The following is a 24,996-nucleotide window of genomic DNA, read 5'->3' as shown; positions in this document are numbered from 1 at the left end:
ACATGCTAAAACTGCTAGGTAATGTTGTCAAAGTGTGGGGTTTTGCTCTGCTAACTGTGGCCTCTGTGGATCAAGAAAAGTGTAGGACTTTTCTAAATACTGTCATATATCAAATACTGCATAAACTTCTATAGATCAGGCCCCAAGCTAGACACTAAGATATAAATGTGAATAAACCATTTTTGTCCTCACAGAACTTGAGGTTAAATGGGAAGACAGAAGCAAATAAGTACAGCAAAGAAAAAACACAATAACGATTTCAGAGAAGGAAAGGTTTCATAGAAGAGGTACCCTTGGAAGAAAGAGTAAATATTTGCCTGTTAGGGCACAGAACAGAGTGGTACATTGAAGAAAGCATACATAATTCAGTATTTCAAAGGATTGCATCATACTTATTGATATTGAATAGTTTACAAGGCATATTAACTACAGAAAACAGGTTAAAAAAACAATGTGGTTATAGTATTCCACTTATGTGAAAAAAACAAAACCATATTGATGTATATACATATGTGTACATAAGCACAGCAAAAGTTATAAGACATATACCAAACTGGTAACAGTGGTCACTTTTGGAGAGGGAATTGGGTGCCAAAGTAGAGATAATAAGGATCATTGTAAGTAGCTTGTATCTTTTAGGAGTTCATTTTCAGTTATTACATATATTATAAAATATAATCAGGAAATAACAATACATAAATTATGGAACCTTGATACAATTCAGCCATGTAGATATTCTGTAAGTCAGTAATTTGCAGACATTCTTTAGACGTGGAACCCTTTTTTTCAAACAATTATTTTATTATTATGATTTTTTTTTTTTAAGGTGAGGCAATCCTTGGTTGACCTCACAGATTGCAAGGACCTTGTCAGGTTACAATCCCTTATTTTTTATTTTTTTACGCCTACATCACCTCATCTTCCTAAGTGGTCTCCCATCCAAGTACTAACCAGGCCCAACCCTGCTTAGCTTCCAAGATCAGATGGAATAGGACTTGTTCAGGGTGGCATGGCCATACACTCAAATAATTATTTTAAGTCCAATTTTTTAAAAAGCAGAGTGATTTTGTTGGACCTGGAGATCTTCATTTCTGTGTTTGTGTGCCTCACTGCATACAAATAGAGATCTGGAATGCTATCTAGACCCTGGGGTGTTAACAATTACAAACTCTGAGAAATAAGATTATAAATATTTAAAATTTTTCATTTTCAATTATGTATTTTAATTTTTCTATAAGTAATAAATGTTTATTATGGTTAGATGATTTTTTTTTTTTGTAGAAAATAGTCAACACTGGGCCTACATAGTAAATTGGGCACTCTCTCATGCATTGATGATGAGAGTTTAACTTAAGACATTTACTTTGAGAAGAGATTTAGTATCATGTGCCAGGAGTCTATGAAAATGACCACATCCTTTGACCTAGTAATTTCACTTCTAAGAATTTTCCCTATGAAATAACCCAAGAAACTTATGTAAAAATGTGCTTATCAGAACATTATTTATAACGAGAAATTAGAAATTACTTTAACATTATATTCTACTTGATGAAATGTTATGAAGATCATATAGTTATATTCAAGAGGATTTTCAAATAACAGTAGAAAAGGCTCAATAAGGCAAAGCCCCTTTTAAGTCAGCCCTAACCCCACAGAGGTAAACAGTATTTTTACTTCTATTGCCATAGATTAGTTTAGCTTCTACTTGAACTTGATATGTGCTCTTTTGTATCTTCTCTCACTCAGTACATCTTTGAGATAGTGTTGCGTGTATCTGTACTTTGTTCTTTTTTATTGTTGAATAGTATTCTGTTATATGAACATACCACAATTTATCCATTTTCCTGTTAATATGCATTTGAGTTATTTCCAGTTTGGGGCTATTAAGAATAAAGCTCTTGTTAGCATTCTTGTTCATATCTTTTGGTGGATAAATAGACTCATTTCTCCTGGGTAAATACTTAGGTGTAGGATTGCCATGCCATATGTTAAATATATGTTTAACTTTATAAGAAACTGCCAAAGTATTTTCCAAACTGTACCAATATACATTTCCATCAGTAATGTCCTGGAATTCCAGTTACTCCATATCATTGACAGTCCTTGATATTTACCATCTTTACTTTTAGACATTCTAGTGGATATATAGTGATGTCACATTGTGGTTTTTATATGAGTTTAAGTGCTTTTGATTTTAATGTTCATATCTTTTGAACCAATGATTTCACTTTTAGGACATTTTCTTAAGGACATAATCTGAAATCCAGAAAAAACTTATATGTACATATATGTTCTTTGCTGTATAGCTTATAATAGCCAAATGTGAGAAATAACATAATGTCAGGTATTATGAAAGTAATTACATAATTTATAATATATTTATAATGAAAAAATACAAGCCATTCAAAATTATTTTGTAACATAATAAAAGCAAGATACAAAATTATACGTAGTTAAGGTATCAACTACAGAAAAATGTGTGTATAAAAATAGTCCAGCTATACTTCAGTTAATAAAAAGTTAATATAAAAAATACTGGAAGGAAATACACTAAAATATCTTTGCTGGTGGTACTATGAATTTCCCCCATCCTTATGTATTTTTTCTAATGATCATGTGACCACTTTAGAATAGTACAAAATGTAAGTAAACTTTTATTTATTTTTAAACTTAATTTTTAAAAATTTTGCAGATTTTATGTACTATAATGTTTTCTCCCTATATAATCTTTTCTACAACATGAAAATTGCTCTCTCATATTTCTTTAAATATTCGATTTCTGCTACTGTTTTGACTCTCAAATTATAAATTACATGAAAAAGGTACTCTTATGTTCTTTCTTCTGAACATCTGATGTTCCAACATCCAGTCCAGGACAGAAGATAAAATAGAGCGATTCAAGAAAGCTGTTGAATACTATTCAGTCACAAACAAACTCTCTTCGCTGCCAGTGGGTCCCTCCTCCTTTCTAGGTAAGGCTTCCATCTGATGCTGAGCTGATCTGTCCATAGGAGAAACTGAGTTACTCCCTCAGGAACTCCTGGGCCAGAATGGAATCACTTGTTTGTATTACACCCTCTTAGAAGTCATTCCTGTTTGGTAGACAGCCTCCTTTTGATTTCCATGTAATAAGAGAGGTGACATGAGACAGGGCCCTGATTTCTCAAATTTTTAGATGGGGTCCTATGCCTTTTTCTTAGCTTGGGTGTCTTTTGGTGCTCACCTCCACTGTGGCATGGTATATGTAAAACAGCCCTATCTGTGGGGTCAGGCCTGAGTTTGAATCCCACCTCTGCTATTTATTAGCTGTGTAATATTAGCAAATCACATTTGTATGAAATATGGCTCATGATACCCTCTTTATAAGGTTTTTAAGATTCCTGGCACGGCACATAGTAGCTGTTCAATGAATTGTTTTTATAAATGAGTTATTATAAATAACTTTTTAGGTGATATGGGGTTCCAGAATGTAACATGATAGAATTATTAGAATTGACTTAATTATAGCCTTTTCTCTTTGCTTCAGGTTTTCGTAATAATCGACTTGGAAATCCTCCCCTTCCACGAAATCAAATGGGCACTATCTCTGCTGGAAAGCAAATGGTAAGTATATTTTACGAGTCCTGAGACCATTTGTTAACATTAGACACGGGTTGCTTCCTGATTTTTATCATCTGAATTAAGGAGTTAGGGTGATTCAGTGTTATCAGAATGTCAAGGCTGTATATACCTATGTAATGTTCTCAATCTGAGGATGGCAGACTATGTAAAGAAAACATCTAAATCAATAACCATTAGGGTACTGTGAAGTTATATTAGCTAATGAAGGAGACATGAGTTGGTTCATTGTCCTGCCTCTAGAGGGTTCTGTCCATTTACCACTGTTAGAATTATTTCTTGTTATTCTCAGTAGGTTCTTTATATCCCCAATAATCCCTGCTACTGGCAGCATCTATATATCACAACTTTTCAGGGAACCATCTTGGAGCCTGGTAAAATGTTAAATAGCTTTTCTGTCTGTTTTATCCTTTAGTTTTCTCACCACGTGCCCCAGAAAATGAAATATCCACCATCATTCCCAATGGGACCCAACTCCTCTCTTCTCTTCTCCTCTCATGCTTTGGGAGATTCCCATGCTTTTTCTGAGGATCCCATGCTACAGGATAGCCCCTTTGCCAATTGGGCTGTCTCTTATGACTCCTCTACATCCCAGTTTCCCAATTACCTGACTTCCAAAGCCTCATCTCCTCTGGGACCAGACTCTTCCCACTCTTCTTCCTCTGATGGTGATGAGCCAAATGGAGCCAGCTCTCAGTAAGTATCTGTATAGGCACCCAAGGCAACAGACTTCTGAAGCATCTGTATTCTTTTGCTGCTAACCTGGGCAGGGGTGTGGGGAAGTATATGTTTCCAGCTTTTTTCTGGCTCTTTGCTTTTAAGCAAAGTAGGAAAACTCTCTCTATGCTTGGCTACTTCATGTTCATTTTGACCTTGTTAAGGTGGTAATTTTTGGCTATTCAGGTCACTGAGGTAAAAAGCAGCATAGCAACTGGTTAGGGAAGCCTTGGTATGGGTGTATTACATATCATGGCTGTCATTGCTTAATTTGTGAGAGGGTAGATTAAATTTTAAAAGATGAAAGAATGTATAGAGTTGAAGTATTGCAACAGTTGAGTAGACAGTTATATTTCTTAGTAGCTAAGACGGAGTTCTGAGGATTAAAACAGTGGGATTTTGTACTAGCTCTTTTGTTCTTAGATTGTTCTTCCAAGCAGATTATTTCTGGGAAACAGGGCTGCTTTGAGGTTTTAATTGTAATTATTTTCTTAGAACATAAGCAGACTATAAACACGGTCTCTTACAAGGTGCAAAGGATTCAGAATGGTTTCCACAACTTTTGATCGCTTTGGTTTATGCCAGATGAAAGAAGCCAAGAGGACAGTGATGGCCACTGAGAGGATAGGTATCAGGTCCATTGCTAACCCAGTGTCCTGACTTCCAGAGTGTTTGTAAGATTCCTTGGGATCAGAATAGACATCTTGAGTTGGAATATCTTTATCGACCTCCTTTTTCTTTTCTACACTGTCTTTCTAAATTTTTAGTCACATTACAGAAACACTTCAGCAGCAGCCAGTATGGGAGGACCCAAATGGTGACAGAGGGTCCTGGGTACCGCCTATTGATGCTGGAGTTTCAGATGCCAGCCTGGGTGATGGCGAGCCCCACATCCCATCTCTGCTGTCTATGTCTACAAGGAACCACATGGACATCACCATTCCACCCTTACCTCCAGTTGCTCCAGAAGTCTTGCGGGTTGCTGAACACAGACACCGAAGGGGTCTTATGTACCCATATATCTACCACGTCCTCACTAAGGTGAAAAAGCACATCTGGACCCACCAACCTTTCTGTTCTTAACAGTGTACTTCATACTTCCTGGAGTTATAAGTTACCAGAGAAAATTCTGATCATTGATATCTGAAGGGAAATAAAAGGAAATCAGTTGTGCTGGGGCCCCTCATTGTATTAAAGCTCTCAGGTGAGGCAAGACTATCAGGGAATGGGACTGTACAGAAGATGAGGCCCCAGGTAAAGTGTAATTGTGAGATTTTGAAGAAGACAATGTACCAAGTTGATGGATTCTGGTCTAGGAATGGACACATCTAAAAAGAGGCTTTTTGCTTTGTTCTTTGCCTCTTCCTCTACTTCTCCAGAGCTGATCCCCTCCACCAATCTCACCATACAAATCCATCCCCCAGCAAAATGTCTAAGAAAGACTTTCCTCATTTTGTCAGCTATAGTCAGTCATAGCCGAGACTTTTAAAATGGAACATAGCTTTTAAGCTGACTGTGGTCACCTGGGCTTGTTACAGCTTCTTTTTAGTCTGAAACTCCATCTAAATACAAGTAGAAAATATAACAGCTAGGCTGCATAGGCTCTAGTTCATTACTGGTTCTTCTCTGCTCAATTCTAAACCTTGAGGTAATTAATTTTCTCCTTTCCCCTGGACCATTTTCTTATTAGGGTGAGATTAAGATCCCTGTATGTATTGAGGATGAGTGTAACATGGAGCTGCCTCCAGCTGCTCTCCTGTTCCGGTCAGCTCGTCAGTATGTATACGGGGTCCTTTTCAGTCTGGCAGAGACACAGCGGAAAATGGAGCGCCTGGCCGGACGGCGACGGCTGCCTGTGGAAGGTAAGTATAATTCTGGCTTTGACAGATCTCTCAAAGCTTGATGCAAAGCAAAAATGTCTGTGTAAGCACATTATAGTTGGCTATGGAGCAGTCTTTGAGAAAATGTATAATTCACCAGGATGGATGTTGATAAGGGAAATACATTAACGTAAGCCTTAGTTCTTTAGTCATTAAGCATTCAGAGTGAAATCATGTGGTATTACAGGAAATGTTGGAGGGACTTCTTTAAGAAGAAAAAACATGTATCAAAAACATGAATAAAGAATGGTAATAACTACATTCCTATCAACATGTGCCTCAAATGGAAAAGAATTAAATGCTCCAACCAAAAGATAGGGTGGCTGAATGGATAAGAAAACAAGACCCCTACATATTCTGCCTACAAGAGACTCACTTCAGATTAAAAGAAACACACAGACTAAGAAGAAGGGGATGGAAAAAGATAATGCCTTGCTGGATCTAGAGGGTATTGCGCTGAATGAAGTAAGTCAGGTAGAGAAAGACAAATACCATGATTTCACGTACATGCGGAATCTAAAGAACAAAATAACAACAAAAACAAGTGGAAACAAACTCATAGATAAAGACAATATTTTGAGGGCTACTAGATGGGAGGGAGGTTGGAGGGACAATGAAAAAGGGCAGAGAGAGTTAGAAGTACAAATGGATAGTTACAAAATAGACATGGAGATATAAAGTGTAGCATAAGGAAAATAGTCAACAATGTTGTAAATAATATATAAGGGGAAGAGAGGTACTAGATTTAGTGGGGTGACCACTTTGTGAGTTATATAGATCTCTAATCACTATGCCGTACAACTGAAACTAATATATTATCGTATGCCAACTACAATCGGAAAAAAACTCATTGAGTTGTACAATGTAAACATGAGCAACTAATTGTCTATTATATTTCAATAAAGCCAGTGGGGGGAAAAAATGCCTTGACAAACAATTCTGTACATACATGATACATATTAAAAATAGAAAGTCTTAGCAAAGATATATAAGATATAAAGAAGAACAAATGGAAATTAAGAATTAAAAAATACAATAACTGAAATGAAATACTCAATAGATGGGTTAAACAGCAAAATGGGGATAACAGAGAAAATACTCAGTGGACTTGGAGACAGAACAATAGAAACTACCCAATCTGAATAACAGAAAAAAAAATAGACTAAAAAAATGAACAGGGACTATAACAGAAGATCTAATATTTGTGTCATTGTTGTCCCAGAAGGAGAGGATTGGGATTATAGATGTATTCAAAGAAGTAATGGCCGAAACATCCCCAAATTTGGTAACAAAATAAAACAAACATGAACCCACAGATTCAAGAAGCTAAGTGAATTATAAACAATATAACCGCCAAAGAAATCCATGCCAAGATATAACTTGGTCAAACCTTTGAAAGCTAAAACAGAAAAATTATTGAAAATAACCAGAGAGAAACATTTTACCTATAGGAGGAAAATAATATGAATAACAGCTAATCTCTCATCAGAAGCCATGGCGTCCAGAAGGAAGTAGCACAACATTTTCAAGGGCTGAAAGAAAAGAACTGTCACCTTAGAATTCTACATCAACCAAAAGTATCCTCCAGGGATGAAGGGGAAATCAAAATGTTATCAGATAAAGGAAAACTAGGGTAATTTTTCACTAGCAGACCTACCCTAAAAGAATGGCTAAAAATCATTCTCTACACAGAAAGGAAATGATAAAAGGAATCTTGGAACATCAAGAAGAAAGAAAAAACAATGGAAAGAACAAAAATATAGAGAAATACTATAGACTTTCCTCCTCATGAGTTTTCTAAATTATGTTTTACAGTTGAAACAAAAACTATAACATTGTTTTTACAATAACCGAGATATGAAAGCTACCTAAGTGCCCATCATAGATGATAGGATAAAGAAGAAGTACATATATACATTGGAATACTGCTTGGCCATAAAAAATGAAATCTTACCATTTGTGGCAACATGAATGGACCTAGAGGGTATTATGCTAAGTGAAAAAAGTCAGACAGAGAAAAACAAATACCATACAATTTCACTTAATATGTAGGATCTGAAGAACAAAATAAAACAAAACAGAAACAGACTCATGGATACAGAGAACAAATTGATGATTGTCAGATGGGAGGTGAAAAAGGTGAAAGGATTAAGAAGCACAAGTTAATAGTTACAAAATAGTCATGAGGATGTGAAGTACAACATAGGGAATATAGTCAATAATATTATAATAACTATATATACTGCCAAGTTGGTGGAGATTACTTTGTATGTTATATAAACATCTAACCACTATGCTGTGCACCTGAAACTAATATAAAATAATATTGAATGTCAATTCAAATTGAAAAAAAAACTATAACACTGTTTAATGTGGTTCTCAATGTCTGTAGGGAAAATATTTAAGACAATTAGAAATGGAGGAGGGTAAAGGGATATAACAGAAGTCAAGTTTCTACACATCACTTGCACTGGTAAAATGTCAACACCAATAGACTGTGATAAGTTATGTATATATAATGTAAAACCTAGAAAATTCACTGAAAAAACTATACAAAGAGATATATCCAAAAACACTATAGAGAAATCAAAATGGAATTCTAAATTAACTTCAAGTAATCCATAGGGAAGAGTAAGAAAGTAGAGATATGAAAAACAGAACAGCAAAAATTAAAATGACAGACTTTTAAACCCTAATATATCAATCATTACATTAAATATAAGTGATCTAACTACACCAATTAAAATACAGATATTGCAGACTGGATAAACATGACCCAACTATATGCCGTCTACAAAAAATTCACTTCAAATATAAATGATGTAAGTAAAAGGATAGAAAATTATATACCATGAAAACATTAATCAAAAGAAAGCAGGAATGGCTATATTAGTACCAAATAAAGTAGACTTCAGATCAAAGACAATTGCCAGAGACAGAGAGGGACATTACATAATGGTAAAAGAGTCAGTCCATCAAAAAGACATAGCAGTTTTAAATGTGTATCACCTAACAGCAGAGCCACAAAATATGTGATGCAACACCTGGTAGAACTTAAGTGAAAAATTAACAAACTCACAATTATAATTAGAGACCTCAACTCCTCTCTCAATAATAGATAGAACAACTAGACAGAAAATCAGCAAGAATATAAAACTCAATAACACCATAAATGAGTAAGATTTAATCAACTCACAGAACATGGAACAACAGCACCATACACTTTCTTTTCACATGCCCACAGAACATATGCCATGATAGATTATATCTTGGGCCACAAAACAAACCTCAATAAATGTAAAAGAATCGAAACCATATAGAGTTAATCTCAGGCCACTATGGAATTAAACTAGAAATCAACAACAGAAAGATATTAGGAATATCTGTAAATACTTGGAAAATAACAAAATATTTCTATATATAATCCATTAGTCAAAGAGTAAATCTCAAGAAAAAGAAAAATATATAGGACTAAATGAAAATAAAAATACAGCATATTAAAATTTGTGAACTAGAGATAAATAGTTGCTGAGAGGAAAATTTATAGCACTTAATGGTCACATTAGAAAAAAGAAAAATGCTTTAAACAATCACGTGAACTTTCACCTTAAGAAACAAGAAGAGGAAGAGAAAACTAAACTTGCAGCAAATCAAAGGGAGGAAATAAAGATAACAGAAATCAATGAAATCGAAAAACATAAAAGCAATAGAAAAAATTAAATGAAACAAAAACTTGGTTTTTTGAAAAGAACAATAACATTCACAAACTTCTAGCAAGACTGCAAAGAAAGAAATAGAGAAGACACAAGTTGCTAATATTGAGAATGAGACGGGATATCACAGGGCCTGTAGACATCAAAAGGATTATGTGGGAATACTGTAAACAACTCTATGCATAAATTTGACAACTTAGACAAAACGGACCAATTTCTCAAAATATACAAACTACTGTAACTCACCTTATTTGAAATAGATAATTTGAATAGCCCTATAAATATTAATAAAATTTAATTTGAAACTTCCCAAAAAAGAAATCTAGCTCCATTGGTTTTACTGGAGTATTCTACCAAATGTTTAACAAAGAATTAACATCAATTCTATACAATCTTTTTCAGAAATTAGAACACTTCCCAGCTCATTCTATGAAGCCAGTATTACCTTGATACTAAAACCAAATAAAGACAGTACATAGAAACATTTCAGACTGATATCCCACATCAATATGGATGCAAAAATTTTTAACAAAATATTAGTCAATAGAATTCAGCAGTATAGAAAAACAATTATACACCATGGCCAAGTAGGGTTTATTCTGTGGTTACAAGGCTAGTTTAATATTTGAAAAATCAATTAATGTAATCCACCATATAAACAGGCTAAAGAAGAAAAAATAATATGATCATCTGAATTGGTACAGAAAACATTTGACAAAATTCATCAACCATTCACGTTAAAAAAGTAAACTCAAAAAACTCGGACTAGGGTGAATTTCTTCAACTGATAAAGAATGTATACAAAAACCCTATAGCTAACGTTATACTTAATGGTGAAATACTAAATATTTTTCTCCTAAAATAAGGAACAAGGCTAAAATGCCTGCCCTTACTGCTGCTCTTCAACATAGTACTGGAAGTTCTAGCCAGCATAGGAAGGCAAGAAAATGAAATAGAAGGCATACAGATCAGAAAGGAAAAAATAAAACTGTCCCTGATTGCAGATGACATACAGTCTATGTAGAAAATCACAAGGAATCTACAACAAAACTCCAAAAGTGATAAGTGAGTTCATCAAAGTTGTAGAATATAAAATAAACATACAGAAATTAATTGTATTTCTGTGTACTAACAATGAATATGTGGAACTGAAATAAATGCAATACCGTTTACAATCTTTCCAAAGGAAATTAAATACTTAGGTATAAATTTAACAAAAGATGTTCAGGACCTATATGACGAGAATTACAAAATGCCGATGAAAGAAATCAAAGAAGACCTACATAAATGGAGAGAGATAGATGACTATGAATTGGAAGACTCAACATGGTAAAGATGTCAGTTCTCCCCAAATTGATATACAGGTTTAACACAATTCCTAGCCAAATCCCAGAAGGATTATTTGTAGATATAGACAAGAGTATTCTAATATTTACCTGGAGAGACGAACTAAATATGTAAAGTATTTTTGAAATTGGGGGCAATTACCTGATTACAAGACTTATTATGTAGCTATAATAATTAAGATTGTGTAGTATTGGCAGTGATATAGGCACATATATCAATGAAGTAGAATAGGGAACCCAGAAATAGCCCCATACAAGTGCAGCCAACTGATTTTTGGCAAAGCTATAGAAGCACTTCATTGGAGGGAGAATAATCTTTAACAAATGGTACTGGATCAATTGGACATCCATAGATGAACAAGTACCACGTATCTAGACTGGTATCTAAAATATATAAAGAACTCTGAAAACTGAACACTATAAAAACAATCCACTTAGAAAATCAGCAAAAGACATGCACAGACATTTCACTGAAGATATGCATATGACAAGAAAAAGATATGAAAAGATGTTCATTATTGGCCATTAGAGAAATGCAAATTAAAACCACAGTGAGGTTTTACTACATACATATCAGGAAGTCTAAAATGAAAATGGTGATAATACCACATACTAGATTGGATGTGGAGAAACTGGATCACTCATAAATTGCTGGTAAGAATGTAAAATGGTACACCCACTTTGGAAAATAATTCGGTGGCTCTTTTCAAAGCTAAAAATAGACTTATCATACAACCCAGTTCTTACACTTTTGGGCATTTATCCCAGAGAAATGAAGATGTTTTCATTCAGGAACTTGTATACAAATATTTATAGCAGCTTTATTCATATTAGTACAAAACTGGAAACAACCTAAATATCCTTCAAAAGGTGAGTGGTTAAACTGGTATACCCATACTATGGAAAACTACTTAGCAAAAAAGTAATGAACTAATTCATGTAAGAGCATGGATGGATCTTGAGGGCATTATGCTGAATGAAAATGCCAATCTCAAAAGATTGCATTCTATATGATTCTGTTTATATAACATTATCAAATTGACAAAATTGTAGATCTGGAGAACAGATTAGTGATTGCCTGGTATTAGAGATGGTGCTGGACAGCACTGGTCGTGACCATAGAAGGGATAGCACAAAGGAGATCTTTGTGGTGATGAAATGGTTCTGTGTCTTGATTGTGGTGGTGGATACACAAATCTCTGCACGACATAGAACTATACACAAATGAATTTCGTCAAAATAACAGAATAAGAAAACTCTGTGCATGCTTCCTTTTATGTCCACATCAAAATTACAACTAAACTATAGAACAGCCATCATTGAGAATCTCTTGAAGTATAGCTGAACAGAAGCCCTATAACTAAGGACATGTAGAAGAGGGCACAACAAGACTGATAGGAGGGGTGGAAATATAGAATGAGCTGGTCCCACACTCATGTGTGGTTAAAAATCAGGAGAGATATCTCAGGTGTGGAGGTCAACCCTGAGGAGTGAGGGGTTCCAGCCCCACAATGAGCTCCCCAACCTAGGGTTACAGTGCGAGGAAGAGAAGTCCCATAATTTCTGGCTATGAAAAACACCTGAGATTGTGGTTGAGTGAGACAGAGGGCTGCTGAAATTTCAGGCATTCCTCTTAAAGGGCCTAGGCATGGACTTACAGTCATGACTAACTCACTTTCTCTGAGCTCCAGCACTGGTGCAGTGGCTATAAAGCACCAGGGACATCCAGGAGAAACTGAATTGTCTGGTTTCAGTGCAAATGCAGGAGGAGCAGCTTTCTCCTAGACAGAAGTACTGGCAGAAGCCACTGTTCCTTTGTTGAGACCTCCCCTCATCTAGCCTGCATATAGAGAGGGGTGTCATATCTGAGTCTCCATCAACCTAGATAACACTGTTTGCCCCTCCCTGCTGACTCCTTGAGGCCCCACTGCACCCAACTCGTGGGCCCACTCAAGCCACTTCCAGTGTTTTTTTTCCACACAAGTGGCCTGTCTTGGCTTAAGCTGTGAAATTTTCTAAAATCTATCAAAGGTTTACAAACCGCAAACAAGCAGCATCTGGCCTTGGCATGCCCCAAACTTCTTGCTTGGCAGCCAAAGACTGGCACTAGTGACAGCCAGCCTCCGTTCCAGGTTTGGCCACTCCCAGGCATCTCCAGTCTTAGCATGGGTGGCAGCCATCTGCAGATTGCTTTGTGGCTCATGTCAGCTGGCCCTGGGCAGGCACAGTCTGAACTCGGCTTTAGATGTGGTCTCTCCAGGAGGCCAAGTGTCCAGCAGGCCCAGTGGCTGGCTTTAGACCATGCTGGAGTACCACCCAGGCACTTCCATGGGCAACATACCCAAAGGGCAGACTAGGCAGGCACGAGAGCACTGCTAAAGCAAATCCTCCATCAGGTCAGCCCTTGTAGAACATCTCCTTTACTCTATAGTCATGGCCAGTTCTCACAATCAATCAGCCCGAAGGTCAATCTCTTCCATTAATTTACAGATAGTAACCTAGCTCAACCACCGCAGGAGGGCACACACAGTCCACGAAGGGATACAACTGGAGCACTCAGCTCAGATGACCAGGGAGACCGCACCACTGGGCCCCATAGGACATACCATCTCTACTAAGACCAGGAGACATAGCAACCCTACCTAATACCTAGAAACAAACACAGGGAGGTAGCCAAAATGGAGAGAGAAAGAAACATGTCCCAAATAAAAGAACAGGAGAAAACTCCAGGAAAAGAACTAAATGAAATGGAGACAAATAACTTTCCAGATAACAAAGTTCAAAACATGGTTATAAGAGTGCTCTCACTGATTTCAGTGAGAACTTCGACAAAGAGATAGGAAACAAAAATGGAGACAGAATCATATAAAAGAACCAGTCAGAAATGAAGAATGCAATAGCAAATAAATAATATATTAGAGGGAATCAACAGTAGATTAGTTGAAGCAGAGGATTGAATCAGCAATCTGGAAAAGAAGGCAGCAGAAAACACCAATCAGAACAGTAAAAATAAAGAATCCAAAAACAGGATAGTTTAAGGGACCTCTGGGAGAACATCAAGCATACCAACATTTGCATCATCGGGATACCAGAAGGAGAAGAAAGAGCAAGGAATTGAAAACCTATTTGAAGAAGTAATGATAGAAAACTGACAAAGGAAATAGATGCCCAGGGAACGCAGAGAGTCCCAAACAGGAGGAACCCTAACAGGCCCTCACCAAGACACATCATAATTGAAATGCCAAAGGTTAAAGACAAAGAGAATTTTAAAAGCAGCAAGAGAAAAGCAGTTAGTTAACCTACCTATAGGAAGCTCCTGTAAGACTGTCAGCTGATTTCTCAACACAAACTTTGCAGGCCAGAAGGAATTGGCATGAAATATTCAAGTGATAAAAAGCAAGACCCTTCAAGCAAGATGTAAAAGCAAAGCTATTGTTTAAAATTGAAGGGCAGATAAAGAATTTCCCAGACAAGAAAAAGCTAAAGGAGTTCTTCAACACTAAACCAGTATTACAAGAAATAGTAGAGGAACTTCAAGAAGAAAAAAAAAAAAGATTAAAAAAAATAAATAATAAAATGGCAATAACTACATATCTATCAACAATTACTTTAAATGTAAGTGGATTAAATGCTCCAACCAAAAGATAGCATGACTGAATGGATAAGAAAACAAGACCCTTACATATGCTGCCTACAAGTGACTCACTTCAGACCGAAAGACACACAGAGACTGAAAATAAAGGAATGAAAAAAGATATGTCATGAAAATGGAAATGAAAGAAAAAACTGGAGTAGCAATACTTATACCAGACAAAGTAGACTTTTAAAGTAGACTTTAGAACAAAGGCTATAACAAGAGACAAAGAAGGACCCTATAATCCCACTTCTGGGTATTTATCCAAAGAAAGCCAAAACACTACTTTGAAAGGGACATGTGTATCCATATGTTCATTGCAGCATGATTTACTATATCCAAGAAATGGAGGCAACCGCGGTGTTCATCAATGGATGAATGGATAAAGAAGAGGAGGTACATATATAAAATAAAATATTACTCAGCCATGAAAAAGAACGAAACCTTGCCATTTGCATCAATGTGGATGGAGGTAGAAGATATTATGCTGGGTGGAATAAGTCAGAAAGAGAAAGAAAGATGCCATATGACTGCAATTCCATGTGGAATCTAAAGAACAAAATAAATGAACAAACAAAACAAACATAGATACAGAAAACAATTCGATGGTTGCCAAATGTGAGGAGGTTTGGGGGAATGGAAGAAAAAGAGGAATGGATTAAGAAGTACAAATTGGTAGTTACAAAATAGTCATGGAGATGTACAGTATAGTATAAGGAATATAGTCAATAATATTGTAATAACTATGGTGTCAAATGGGCACTAGATTTATCGGGGCGATCACTTTGTAAGTTATATAAATGTCTAATCACTATGTTGTACACCTTAAACTAATATATTGTACGTCACCTGTAACTGAAAAATAAAAATATATTAAATAAAAAGCAAAAAAGAACTATACATACAATTATACCAGTATCAATTTCCAATCTTTGATATTTTATTATAATTATTTTAGATGTAACCATGGGGAAATCTTGGTAAAGGTTACACAGGACCTTTCTCTTCTATCTTTGTGACTCCCTATGAATCTACAATTATTTTAAACTAAAAGTTTTTTTAAAAAGAGCACTTTAGTGATTGTGAAGCTTGAGTATGAGGGGGACCAGAAAGGATTAAGGCAGGGACAACATTCTGGAAATTCTTGTTAGGTCAAAGATGATAAGATCTGAATCTCTACAAGATTTTTTACGATGAAGAAAAGAGGACAGATGTAAGGAAGTAGAATTAGCAAGACCTTGGGAATAACCAGATTTGTAGGAGATATTCTAAAAATCTAGGATTCTAGGATGACTTATAGGTTTCTAGCTTGGATAATTGAGTAGCTGCTAAAAGAGGCTATAGCTCAGGAGCCTGAGGTGTACTAGAAGTAGACAGAAGCCAAGTTTTCCTTGTCTGTTACACCTTTATAAATCTAAAACACATTAGCTTTTTGAGCATTTTGTGAAATTTTTGTCTTTTGGGGTGTTATGTAGTCCGTTATAAGCCAGGTAGTCACATAATTCTTTCTCGGACATCTTTTCTTGCCTAGGCTGGTATATCTACTTTAAGAAATGAGTTTCAAAGTAATTAAGAACTGTATGACAGTGAACCTTGATTTCTTCATCTGCAAAATGAACACTACATTTTATGATACTACTAATCTCTCAGAATTGTTCAACACAATAAATGGATTTACATTTATATGCAAAGTATTTAACATCTATTGAACATATAATAAATGCTTACTACTCAAGCTGTTACTACTGGTAACAATAAAAATTATAGCAAAAAAATTAAAAAGATGTTGAAATGTGATAGATCCTGCCCATTGTGGCCAGCTACAGAAATGCTCAGAGGTTCTCTAGAGCCTGTTTTCCCTTAATTTCTGTTTTCCAGTTCCTTCAGTGATTCTTAAAGAGTGGTCTGCCTATAAGGGGAAGTCTCCTCAAACCCCTGAGCTGGTGTCTGCACTGACATTTCGGGAATGGACTTGCCCAAACCTCAAGAAACTCTGGCTAGGCAAAGCAGTTGAGGACAAGAACAGAAGGATGCGGGCCTTCCTGGCCTGTATGAAGTCAGACACACCCAGTATGCTCAATCCAGCTAATGTCCCCACCCACCTGCTGCTCATGTGCTGTGTACTCCGGTAAGCCATGTGACCGGCGGGGTGGGGTGAGGGGGGTTCATTTCTCTTTTTCTTTTTGGACATTTCTTTTAATCAAGTGTTTTTATAGTGTTTTGGTGGGGAGGTTTTATTTTATATTTAGCTCAGACTTCAGAAACAAATTAATTGCTTTGATAGTCTCCCCAGCTTGTGATTTCTGTCATCATAAGTTCATTCATGACCTCTCTTTTATATTTGGTTTTATAATTGGTTTTTGCCCCTTTAGTCTTTATTCCTGATCCAGTTCCCTTCTCCTCTCTATCTATCATTATTGACTCTTGGGTATTTGATGTGTGTCCTTCCAAGCCGTCTCCCATACATTTACTTAGACATACGTGTGTCCATGCGCAGTCTATAGTATCATTGGTATGTGTAGATTTTTTCTCTTTAATATGAAAGATATTGTGCTGTACATCTCATTCTGTTTCTCACTTTTTCCCTCAGTGTGATTTTCAGTTTCTATCCATATTCATATATGGTTCATTCCTCATGACTGCTGGATTACGTTCCATCAAATAATATCAGTACTCTTGACCTTGAACAACAGGTTTGGACTGCGCAGGTCCGCTTATATGCTGAGTTTTTTCAATAAATACTATAAATGTGTCTTCTTGTTCTTATGATTTTTTTAATAACATTTTTTCTCTAGCTTTATTGTGAGAATACAGTATATAATACATATACAAAATATGTGTTAATCGACAGTTTATGTTATTGGTAAGGCTTCTGGTCAACAGTAGGCTATTAGTAGTTAAGTTTTGGAGAAGTCAGAAGTTATACATGGATTTTCAACTGTGCAGATGGTCAGCACCACTAATCCCTCTGTTGTTCAATGGTCAACTGTATTTTATTTATCGATCGATAGATAGTTCTCTTCAGTTCTTGGATATTACAAACAATGCTACAGGGAATATCTTCATAAATATCTCTATCTCTTTGTGTTCCTTTGTTAGTTTGTCTGAAGTGTATACTCAGAGTAGAATTCCTGTATCCTGTAAAATATGCATATATGTTTTTCACCAAAAATTGCCAAATTGCTTTAGGTTTTATCTGTACTAATTTATAGACTTCGGAACAATGCAAAAAAGGTTATTTGCATTTCTTTGACTACAGATGACATTGAGCTCCTATTTTACACATATTAGCTATTTTTTTTCTCATTCTCCGAAGTGCCTATTTATTTATCTTGCAAATTTTCTTTTAGGTTACTTGTCTTTCTTGATGATTACGGAATTTTTTTGCCAGATATATGTGTGTATATACATACATAAATAGCGAATATCTTTTCTATATCTGTATGTGTATCAGATATCTTTTTCAGCCAGTCACAGTTTTTAAAAACTTTATGTACAGTATCTTTGTTGAGGAAAAGTGTTAAATATTCACCCACTTTTTATTATTTCATACATACAGAAAAGCTGAAAGAATAGTATGGTAAACATTCATATGCCCACCACTTAGATTCTACAATTCATATTTTACTATACTTACTTTAACCCATATAACTATCCATCTCTAGCCATCCATTTATCCATCCTTTTTTGATGCATTTCCAAGTATATTGTAGATATCAGTACACTGTACCCCTAACCAAGAAGTATTTAATTTTAATTTCATCACACCCATCAAATTGCATCTTTATGACGTATGCTTGGGGGATCTTATTTAATAAATTCTTCCCTATCCCTGGATCACAAAAATATTTTTCTACATTTTTGTATAGTTTTTTAATGTTGCCTTCCATATCAGATATTTTTTTCCTCCCTCTTTAATTCCCCCCACCCCTACTTCCACTCCTGACCTATGGATGTTGCTGTTTCCCCTTAAGAACTGGATCTCTGAAGATGGGGCATCTCCTCCCACCCACTCGCAGTGTGTACCCGGGGCCTGGCACCCCCAGCACGCTCAGGGGTCCTGGCGCACTCAGGGTATGGTCCGTGGCTCCACCTGGGGTACGAACCCAGGACTTTCTGTGTGTAAAGCTGATGTGCTAACCACTACACTATGGAGCCACCCCCACCATATCAGACCTTTAATATAGTGGGTATTTATTCTGTATATCCTGTAAAAAGGATCTAATTTTATTTTCTCCACATAATAAGCCAGTTTCCCCAACTACATTTATTAAATGACCTCTTCTTTCCCCACTGATTTGTATTACCATCTTTTATATATATATCAAGTTCCTATATATACATGAGTCCATTCCTGGATTCTATTTTATTCCATTACCTATTTGATCTCTCACCAGGATCACATTGTTTCAATTACTAAGGCTTATAATTTGCCTTAATATCAGGTAGGGCAAATCTCCACTCTTTGCTTTTCTTGTTTCAGACTCGTAGCTATTCCAGAACTCCATAAACCTTTAATCTTCCAAATATAATTTAGAATTAGTCTAATTTTCCCAAAATCTTCTCATTTTTTTTAGTGAATTGAATTTATATATTAATCTGGGAAGAATTGACATCTTTATAATGTTAAGTCTTCCCATCCAAAAATCATAGTTTACCTCTCTCTTTATTCAAGTCTCTTTCTTTACCTCTAAGGAGAGTTAATTTTTTTTCCATAGAGTTCTTTAGCATTTTAAATTAATTCCTAGGTACTTGATACATATTGAACGATTATGGGTGGTATTCTATTTTCTATTATACTTTCTCATTGTTTATTTGCTGATGTTCAGGAAGTAAGTTTTTGTGCAAAAAGGAAGTCAGTCCCTACAAGTCACCAGAGGGTTATAGAATAGTGAACTTTGAAATTGGATAGGCCTTAATTTGAATTCTGGCTCTGGTACTTTGCAGCTTCGAAAAGTCAATTTAACGCTTTAAAACATCCATTTCCTCATCATAAATGGGTATAATAATTCTTCTCAGAGCCATTTGAGGATTGAAGTAATAAATTCAGAGGCCTTACCACATTGGAGATGCTGAATATATGTTAATTTTCTAACTGCCTTGAGATTAAAGTGGTGACTTAAGAAGTCCTCCCAATAAGAATAATGGATAGGATTCATTTTTCTAAGCTCCTAATATGTTCCTGACCACAGCCCTGCATTGTCTTATATTAACTCTGGAATTACATGTTTTGTTTATCTTTTTTTCTCAAAAGTATACTAGTAGCTCAATTTCACATTTATTTGATTATTTTTTAACATATCTAGGAACATGAAAATAAGTAAAAATTGCTTATGAACAGCTATAATAGCTATCACAAAGACTTTGCTGTAATAGTCCAAGAGCTTCTATATGCTTCCCTGAAGAAAACGCATTAGCCTCTTGCTCAACCTGTTTATTCTTAATTTAGACACATTTATGACAATTTGATCATCTGATTACCCAGTGTACAACAGATCAGAAGCAGCAAATTGTAAGGAAGGGGACTCAGGAAATAAGAGCTATTTCTAGAACCAGCCCAAGTGACAGCAAAGATAAGTGATAGCCTATTGCCTAAGAGCTGGGGAAAAGATATAAAGATTACTTTTAAAAAGACTTAAGAACCCCAAAAGAAGAGACATCATGTGGAGTTGTTTAGTGTAAGGGTAACTGCCCTCTATATATCAGTAACCTATATAAGATCGTTATTAAAGCACAAGGCAATAATCAATGTTCATAAAATCTTCAAGAACAGGTTTTATAGTTTTACATATTATGTACCTGGTACTGTGCTAAGTTGGCCCTTTGTGTGCAATACTACTAATGGTCACAATAGTGTTGAAAAGTAAGTGTTGTTTATCTCCATTTATAGATGAGGAAATAAACGTTCAAAGATTGCATAGCTAGTAAGGGGTGGTGCAAGAATTTGAACCCAAGTCTCTCCAGCTCCCAGTTCCTATGCTTTTTAAAAGACAAAATGGTAGAATAATGCGGTTTTACAGATTAAACTAAAATCTGCTTGAAAATTAAAAATTCATCTTTAAAAGAAGAATAACTTATCCTAAATACTATACTGCCCAGAAATGTCGGATAAACACTGGTAGAGCATTGAACTGTGGCCTAATTGAGTAGTGGAGTCTAAACTCCTCAATTGCTTCTACCAACTATAGGTAAAAGAAAGTAAAGTAATGCTAGGGAAGTTGTGACTAAAACTTATATTGGTAAAGCTCTTAGTTGGCCTAGGGAAATCAGAGTCTATTAGGAAAGGCTGATACATTTTGAGGAAGGCAGAAACTTTACATGTATTATAGCCAACATGAGGAGGGAAGGATAATGAGAAACTGTCAGGCTTGTAGATGTAGGGTGCAACCCTGTTGAATGTAGAGAGGCATACACCAAGGCCCTATCATTTCTAGCAAAGGTTCATTCAAATCTCAACAATTTTCCAGAAAATGAACATGAAATTGGACAAGGTCCCTACTCTAGATTCATGGGTAAAGTTAAGGAGTCTCTTTTGACCAGTTAGTGGCTTAGGCTGACCCCGAAGTGACATCTAAAACATATAACAAGGGGAGAAACTCTCAGTAGAGACATTGGAAGCTGTACCCTAAATAGGAAATAGACTTCACAGAATTAGTACAGCCAAGTCACTAAACAAAAGAACAACCAACCAAACAACGTCAACCAGCCTTGGGCTGGCGAGTGTATGGGGTCAGTATCCAGTATTGTTATAATACAGTATCCAAAATATTCAGTTTTTAACAAAAATTTCAAGGTACTCTAAAAAACCTGAAAGTGTGACCCATACACAGTAAATAAAGTAGGCTTTCGAAGGGACCTACATGTTAAACTTAGAAAAGACGTCAAAGCAGTTATTTTAAATATACTCAAAGAACTAAGTAATACCTTACATAAAAAAATTAAAGGAAGACATGATGACAGTGTCTCCTCAAATAGAATATCAACAAAGAGAAAGTATTAAAAAGAACCAAGTAGGTATCCTGGAGTTGAAAAGTACAACAAAGCAATATGAAAATTTTACTAGAGTGGGTCAACATTAGACTTGAACTGGCAGAAGAAAGAATTAGTAAATTTGAGGACAGATTAATAGGTATTATGTGATCTGAAGAGCAGAGAAGTAAAAGGACAAAGAAAACTCAACAGATCCTCAGAGAAATGCATGTACCATTAAATGCACCAATATACATGTAATGGGAGTACCTGAAGGAGATAAATGAATAGAAAAAAAAATTTTTTAATGATTAAAAACTTCCCAAATTTGATGAAAAACATTAATCTATACATTCAATAAGCTCAATGAATTCCAAGTAGGATAAACACAAAGAGAACCACACCAGACATATCATAGTCAAAATGATCAAAGCCAAAGAGAGCTTCTTGAATGCTGTAAGAAAAAAATGAATCATCACATACAAGGGAACCACAAAGATTAAATTCTCATCAGAAGGTAGGGAAACAATATAATTCAATGTACTGAAATATAAGACTCTCAACTGGCAATCTTATATATAGTAAACTATATTTCAAAAATGAAGGTGAATTGAAGACATTCAAAGATAAATAAAAACTGAGAATGTGTTGCTTGCAGACTTGCCTTATAAGAAATACTAAAGGAAGTTCTATAGGCTAAAAGCAAGTGACAATAGATAGTAATTCAAATCTATATTTCAACAAACACCAGTAAAGGTAATTATGTAGGTAACTATAAAAGACAGAATAATTACATATTTCTTTTTTCTCTTAAAAAGGTATTTAAAAAGTAATTACATCAAATGATGTGTATAATTATATTATTGAGCCTATAATATGTAGAAGTACATTTGACAATATCAGCAAAAAGAAGGTATATGAGAACAAAGATACATTGCAGAATAAGAAAAATGACACCAGATGGTAAATTCACAAGAAGTAAAGCAGAAATAATTAGGTTAATACAACAAAAACTATAAATAAATACTTGCTCACCTTTCTTCTCTCAGCTTTTTTAAAAAGAAATGGTTATATAAGGTAATAATTATAATGATATATTCTTGGGTTTGTATAGATGTAACATAACATATATAGCAAGAATACCACAAAAACGTGGAGGAAATGGAGCTATATAAGAATAAAGGTTTGATATTCACTGGAATGAAGTTAGTATATATTTGAAGTAGATGTTGTTAAGATGTATAGTATAAACTCTAGAGAAAATAACTTAAAAATATAATTTAAAAATTATTAAAGAAATTAAAATGTTACATTGGAAAATGTCCACTTAAAAGAAGACAATAAAGAAGGAATAGAGTAACAAATGACACATTAGACATTTAAAAAATGGCAGATGCAAATCTCCCATATCAGTAATAATAGAGAATTTGAGTAGATTAAAAAGCCAATCAAATTGTTAGATTATATAAGAAAAAAAAATCCAAATATTTGCTGATTCAAAGACACAAATAGTTTGAAAGTAAAAGGATGGAAAAATATACATATATATACAAACAGCAACCATAATATTGCTGGAGCGGCTATACTAATACCAAACAAAATAAACATTAAGACAATTAAATGTTACTAGAGACAAAGGAACGACATTTTATAATGATAAAAGGGTCAATTCATCTCGGAAATAGAATAATTATAAATATATGCACTTAGCAAAAGGGCCCCAAAATATATGAAATGAATACTGACAGAGATGAAGGGAGAATAGGCAATTCAACAATAATAGAGATTTAAATACCTCACTTTCAAAAATGGATATAACAACTATGCAGGAGATCAACATGGAAATAAAAGATATGATCTTAGGTATAAAACCCTAAAGATTCCACAAAAAAAGCTTTTAGAACTAATAAATCAGCAAAATAGCAGGATTAATGTGAATACACAAAAATCAGTTGTTTTTCTATACACGAACAATGAAAACTATGAAAAGGAAATTATAAAAACAATTTCATTTATAATAGCATCAAAAAGAATAAAATACTTTGGAATAAATTTCACCAGTGAGACGAAACACTTGTATAATGAAAACTGCAAAACATTGCTAAACAAATTAAAGAAGACATAAGTAAATAGAAACACATCCTATGTTCATGGATTGGAAAACAATATAGTTTAAATGTTGGTACTACTCAAAGCAATCAACAGATACAGTATAATTTCTATCAAAATCCCAATAATGTTTTTGGCAGAAATAGAAAAACTAAAATTTATATGGAATCTCAAGGGATCCTGAATAACCAAGACAGTCTTGAAAAAGAAAAACAAAACTGGAAGACTCACACTTCCTGATTTCAAAACTTACTACAAAGCTACAGTAATCAAAAGTGGAGTATTGGCATAAGTACGTATATATAAAACAATGGAATAGAATAGAAATCTCAGAAATAAATCCTCACATATATGGTTAAATGATTTTTGACAAGGGTCCCAAGACGATTCGATGGGGACAGGACACTTTTCAGCAAATGGCACTAGGACAACTGGATATCCACACGCAAAAGAATGAAGTCTTACCTAACACCATATACAAGAATTAACTCAAAATGAATTAAAGACCTAAACGTAAGACCTGAAACAAAACAACTTTTAGAAGAAAACATAGGACAAAAGCTTCGCAACATTAGATTTGGCAATGATTTCTTGGATATGACATCAAAGGTACAGGTAACAAGAGAAAAAATAGACAAATTGGATTTCATGAAAATTAAAAAAAAAAAAAATAGCGCATCAATAAATCCTCACATATATGGTTAAATGATTTTTGACAAGGGTCCCAAGACGATTCGATGGGGACAGGACACTTTTCAGCAAATGGCACTAGGACAACTGGATATCCACACGCAAAAGAATGAAGTCTTACCTAACACCATATACAAGAATTAACTCAAAATGAATTAAAGACCTAAACGTAAGACCTGAAACAAAACAACTTTTAGAAGAAAACATAGGACAAAAGCTTCGCAACATTAGATTTGGCAATGATTTCTTGGATATGACATCAAAGGTACAGGTAACAAGAGAAAAAATAGACAAATTGGATTTCATGAAAATTAAAAAAA

General features: G+C 34.9%; 1 protein-coding gene and 1 pseudogene across 3 annotated transcripts in view; one reads left to right on the top strand and one right to left on the bottom strand.

Annotated features, from left to right (window-relative positions):
* FAM120C (family with sequence similarity 120 member C) overlaps nt 1-24,996 on the top strand; it is a 97,705-nt gene that overhangs the window by 45,688 nt on the left and 27,021 nt on the right. For 2 of the 3 annotated variants that reach the window (XM_039851422.1, XM_039851426.1), the window contains exons 5-10: nt 2,870-2,972; nt 3,527-3,603; nt 4,034-4,314; nt 5,103-5,376; nt 6,026-6,197; nt 16,787-17,036. In XM_039851422.1, the coding sequence (XP_039707356.1) occupies nt 2,870-2,972; nt 3,527-3,603; nt 4,034-4,314; nt 5,103-5,376; nt 6,026-6,197; nt 16,787-17,036 (1,157 nt within the window). Of the gene's footprint in view, nt 1-2,869; nt 2,973-3,526; nt 3,604-4,033; nt 4,315-4,865; nt 5,079-5,102; nt 5,377-6,025; nt 6,198-16,786; nt 17,037-24,996 lie in introns of those variants that run through there. The other variant, XM_039851423.1, reaches the window with a different exon arrangement.
* LOC120593584 (uncharacterized) lies at nt 903-1,021 on the bottom strand (annotated as a pseudogene).

This window comes from Pteropus medius, unplaced genomic scaffold (genome assembly GCF_902729225.1).
Source record: "Pteropus medius unplaced genomic scaffold, Ma_sr-lr_union100, whole genome shotgun sequence".
NCBI classification, from domain to species: domain Eukaryota; kingdom Metazoa; phylum Chordata; class Mammalia; order Chiroptera; family Pteropodidae; genus Pteropus; species Pteropus medius.
The sequence above is the reverse complement of the archived record's forward strand: the minus strand, read 5'-3'. Positions and strand labels throughout refer to the sequence as shown.